This window comes from Pollachius pollachius (genome assembly GCF_949987615.1).
Source record: "Pollachius pollachius genome assembly, chromosome: 11".
Taxonomy (NCBI): Eukaryota; Metazoa; Chordata; class Actinopteri; order Gadiformes; family Gadidae; genus Pollachius; species Pollachius pollachius.
The window spans coordinates 17,114,505-17,119,504 of record NC_136944.1 but is presented as its reverse complement, the minus strand read 5'-3'; the positions used below and the strand labels follow the sequence as shown (position 1 = coordinate 17,119,504).

The 5,000-nt window shown below is 49.7% G+C and overlaps 1 protein-coding gene across 1 annotated transcript in view; it reads right to left on the bottom strand.

Moving 5' to 3' along the window:
- Window positions 1-4,810: 4,810 nt before the first annotated feature.
- The window catches only part of adgrl1a (adhesion G protein-coupled receptor L1a), a gene marked incomplete at both ends in the record, with an annotated part of 59,161 nt that continues 58,971 nt past the window's right edge, over window positions 4,811-5,000 (bottom strand). The window contains 1 exon segment of the mRNA XM_079746161.1: window positions 4,811-5,000. This exon segment is cut by the window's right edge and continues 561 nt beyond it. Within this exon segment, the coding sequence (XP_079602287.1) occupies window positions 4,811-5,000 (190 nt within the window).

Here is a 5,000-nt window from a genome sequence, read left to right as displayed (position 1 = left end):
CTGGTTAAAGAGTGTATGAAAACCACAAGAAGGAGCAGATAGTGAGAGAGAGAGAGAGAGAGAGAGAGAGAGAGAGAGAGAGAGAGAGACAGAATGAGAGCAAGAGAGAAAGAGAGAGAGAGAGACAGCAGAAAGAGGGCGAGAGAGAGACAGCAGAAAGAGGACAAGGGAGAGAGGGATAGAGAGAGTGAGTGAGAGAGAGAGAGACAGAAAGAGAGAGAGTGCGAGAGGGAGAGATAGAAAGAGAGGTAGAAAGAGAGGGGGAGAGAGTGAGACGGGGGAAGTGAGACCGAGGAAGGTTCATTACAGTAAATTAGCGGCTGTGTTATTATTTTAATGGGCTGTTTTGGAGGTCCACAGACTGCTGTTGGGGAGGCCAGGGCCTTCCTACTGTCTAATCACTATCATTACCACACTGCACTACAAGGCTCCTCTGTTAGCCCCGATATTAATCAGAGATAATAACAAAACAAAAATAAAATACTAAAGCTTCTGACAAAACAAAATTAACACCCTTGGAGATGCGCCAGGCACAAATGAAGTCCATTGAGAGGGGTATTAAAAAACACGGATACATATTGGTGGGAGAGAAGAGCAAAACAATAAGCAGGGTGGGTGGGAGTTGAGAGAGAGAGAGAAAGAGAGAGAGAGAGAGAGAGAGAGAGAGAGAGAGAGATGGCCTGAGAGAGGGAGAGAGAGGAAGTGAACAAGGGAGAGAGAGAGCGAGAGAGAGAGCGAGAGAGAGAGAGAGAGAGAGCGAGAGAGAGAGAGAGATGGCCTGAGAGAGGGAGAGTGGAAGCAAGCCAGGGAGAGAGAGAGCGAGAGAGAGAGGGGGGGGGGGGGGGCAGACAGAGGGAAAAGGGAGTTAGAGAGGGAGAGGCAGGCTGCGATGATGACGCATATCCCGTGTCTCCAGGGGCGTGGCAGTGTAAACAGGGCTCCTCTCTGGGGCCGGCCCAGCTGAGCACTGGGACACCGGCCACGGCCCCCTTGTGCCACACACCTTCTGTCTGCTCTCTTACGTTATGACGGCCATCAGACCGCAGACCACATCCTCTCCGTGGCGGGCGACAATGTCGTTCATTTAAATCGCGCAATTCGTGGAAATACATTCAGTCGTCGGTGAGTCGGCGTCCGTCCATATAGTAGTCGCATTTCACCCGACCCCAACGCCCAGCTCCGAGGGGCTCGTCTTCAACCTGGATTCATCGGCACCGCACAGTAGTTACGAAAAGGCAGAGCGTTTCTGCCACACTGTCTCGTCGCACACAACGCTCTTTTGTTAATAATGTCAGTGCACCCACACCTGTGCACCAAAAAAAAAAAAAGAAACAAATATCATTAACTGGAGGCGGCGTTGCACATGTGCATGGTCACGTCTGACCCTGGAGGGGGCCTTACCGTCATGGTATTCGTGACACGTCAGTGACATGTACACGAGTGAGCGTCACTGGTGACTAATGCTCACACTAATCACTCCTCTCTTCCTCTCGTTTTAGACCCTCCGAGCACAAGGGTAGAGGATCCAGCTAAAAGCTGTCATGGGAGTGGGTTGGTCGCGGGGGGGGGGGGGGGGGGGGGGGATTGCTGGAGAAGTAGGTCAGTCAGGCCCTAAGTAAATGTCAGACTGTAGTGTGGAAGTATTGTGGAGCGATATGGAAGAACGTATCAGTCAATGAACCTGCTTGTGAATTAAACATCCTGTCTTATCAAAAAACCCTCCTTTCACAGGCCATACAATTAAATTTCATATTCACATGGTTAAAGCATGACGTCAGTCCCAAATGGTTTTGGGAATTCGGTCATGCCAAGATGGCATGACGATTAGACGATCATTCATTATGAAATTACCTCCAAGCCCTAGGTAGAGTTAAATCTGTCCACGCATTGCCTTAAATAATAACATGTTTAAATAAATAAATAATAACATCAAATTGATTATAGAAACATTAGAAATATACTAATACATCTGCAGTTTGCAATTTAAGGTTGGTCTTCATCAATGACCACATGGTTTATATAATCTGCTCTTTTCATGGCTAATTTCTCCACCGAAGTGTTGGCTTCAGTTGTGCTTCCTGATTGGTCAGCTTCCTGATTGGTCGATCGACCGACCATATACGGCATGCATCCATTCACCGAATGTAGCCTGAATTCTCCTTACTTCCTTGTACCTGAACGTTGCTGCAAAAGCACCCCTGTTCTGAGATCTGATTCGTCTGTGAGAATAAAGGCGGTCCCCTTGTAGACGTCCTGCGACAATAGGCTCTCTGCTTATGTGTGCTGAAATCACAGGACCAAATATGAGAAGATACATGCACAAAGTGTACACATGGGCAGACGATTTTCTAGTGCAGGACATGAACATGTGAACTACGTACAGATGGCAGGCTTACAATGCCCCTCATGCCACAAAAAAACACACACATGCGTACCCACACACACACACAAACACACGCACACACACAAAACAAAAAAATACAAATAATACAATAAAAATAGTAAAACCAGCATTCAATGAAAGCAAATAGCGGTATGCCTCCATCGTGTAACAACAGTGTGGTTTTTCATACGTGCTGTGAGCAATGATGAAACCATCATCAAACTGTATACTGTCATCATGACATGTCTGACATCCTGTGAAATGTCCGACATCATGTCGGACTTCCGGTTGACAGTTTAGCCCCTCACAGAACTCACACATCAGCAATGTGTAATGGATTATTTTACATAAGAAATGTAATCAGCTTGCTTTCCATTTATTTTTCATGAGTATATACTGTATTTCTAAAGCCCCCCTCTCTCTCTCTCAATTAGGTATTTGGCTTCTAAAGAGTACCCCATGCAGTATCGCTGCAAAGGAGAGAGAGCTAGACAGACAGAGGGAGAAGGAGATAAAAAGATAAAAGGAGATAAAGTGAGGGAGATAGAGAGCGATCAGGAAGAGAGAAGAGTGCATTCAGGTCACAAACTCCAAAACATTTTATTTTGTTTTCTCTTTTGCCGGTCCGTTGCAGTACAAGAAGTCACTTTCATAGTATTCATAGTTACTTTTTTGTTGCTTTTTATCATCCGTTTTTTTTCTTCTATATACAGAGTAGTAATAAAGTTCTTTCTGGTTGTATTGTGTGGTCTGCTATATGTACACAGTTCGACCTTCTGCAGTGGCCAATGCGATTGCAACATTTACAGTATGTCCCTAACCATACACACACGCAAACACACGCGCACACACACACACACACACACACACACACACACACACACACTCACACACGCGCACACACACACACACACACAAACACACCAAGCGCATCCACTTACACTGGATAGATTTTAATAATAGGACCAGGTTGGGGGTTTGGGGGGGGGGGGGGGGGGGATAGGGTAACAAACCAAACCCCGACCCCCCAAACCCCCCTCCCTCCCCCTGCCCCCAATCCCCCCCCAACATCCCACCCACAACGCCCCCCCCCCCAAAGAAAAGGATGCAGTCAAAAAAAATCCATAATTAAGATACTGTCTTCAAATGAAGCTGGAGGCTCTGAGGAGTCTGAGGAGGCCGGCCGGCAGCAGGAGGAGGGACGGGGGAGAGACGCACTGATTGGGTGGGGGCTGTAGCCTCCTCCTGCTTGGCCTGAAGTGGGCCAGCCCTGCCACCTCCTCCTCCTCCTCCTCCTCCTCCTCCTCCTCCTCCCGTCCTTCTGTCCCCTCTGCTCCACTTCTGTACAGGGTAAAGTGGGTTGGTGGCTTGCTTTGACCAGAAGGCAATTACATTGAAGCAGCTCCCTGCCGCTGCTGCTGCGAAACAGTGGCTCCTGTGCCGCCGTGTCTCGCTGTTGTTCTGTCGCTGTTGTTCTGGGTTCGGATCGTTGCTTCCGTGTTGTGATGTCTGGTGACAAAAAACCACTGTCTGTTTGTTTTTTGTGTGTGTGTGTGTGTATGTGGGTGTGTGGGTGGGTGTGTGTGTTTCCTCTTGGTGGATATCCAGTTTCTGTTCCGGCTGAAAAAACATATATATACATATGTATTTCTAGATATGTATATATATATATATATATATATATATATATATATATATATATATATTTTCGGCAACACTGAAACACTTTCTGAGACTTATTTCGGGGTCTACTGTGTACTATACTCCCCTGTCTCTTGCGGTAACTACTCGTTAATATTGATGACTTCAAAGAGAAAATATGAATTTATACTTTCCTCTTCTTTTCGGAGGCGTTTCAGCAGAGAAAAACAGCAGAATACAAAAGAAGGAAACCACTTTAAGAGAGAGTTTTCAGAGCTCCACATTATCTGCAGGTAGAGGACAAGGAGAGATACATTCAGAGTGCTGCACTTGACCTATGGGGGACAACAGCAGTTGGGGGATTACTAATGTAAGAGATGATTAATTGAACGTCCTGGTGGGTTGCGGGGGATGTGTGGGCTGGGCGAGGGGGGGGCACAGAATCCCGCCCTCATCTCCACACCGTGGCACAGGAGGTTCAAAAGTAAAGGCTGCCAACAGCTCCCCCCCCATTCCGTCCTCCTGTCCCTCTGTCGGGCCCGTCGTCCGATCAGTTAGAAACAAAACAGGAGAAAGGCAACCGAAGAGGCGAGATGTGGAGGGGGGAAGCCGGTGCCCCGGGGGGGAGGGGCTTAGGGGGGGGGGGGGGGGGGGGGGGGATGGGCGGGGCTCATCGGAGGCGGCAGGGGGGAGGGGGGAGGCCGAGGCTCAAGAGGCGGCCCGGGCCTTCCCGTACGCCGCCGCCCTGAGCCTCCAGGAGGCGGGCTCCGGCCTCCGGCCGTCCAGTCACAGGCTGGTCACCAGCTGCATCTGTCCGTCCCCCTCTCCGTGGGGGGGCACGTCGGCCGGGTGGGCCTCCCCGCTGGGCCTGCGCGCCGGGGCCTGGTAGAAGGTCTGCATGGGGGCGCCGCGGGAGCCCAGCGCGGGACGTCCCGAGCTGTAGTACAGCTCCTCGGGGGGCTGGGCAGAGCGGGGG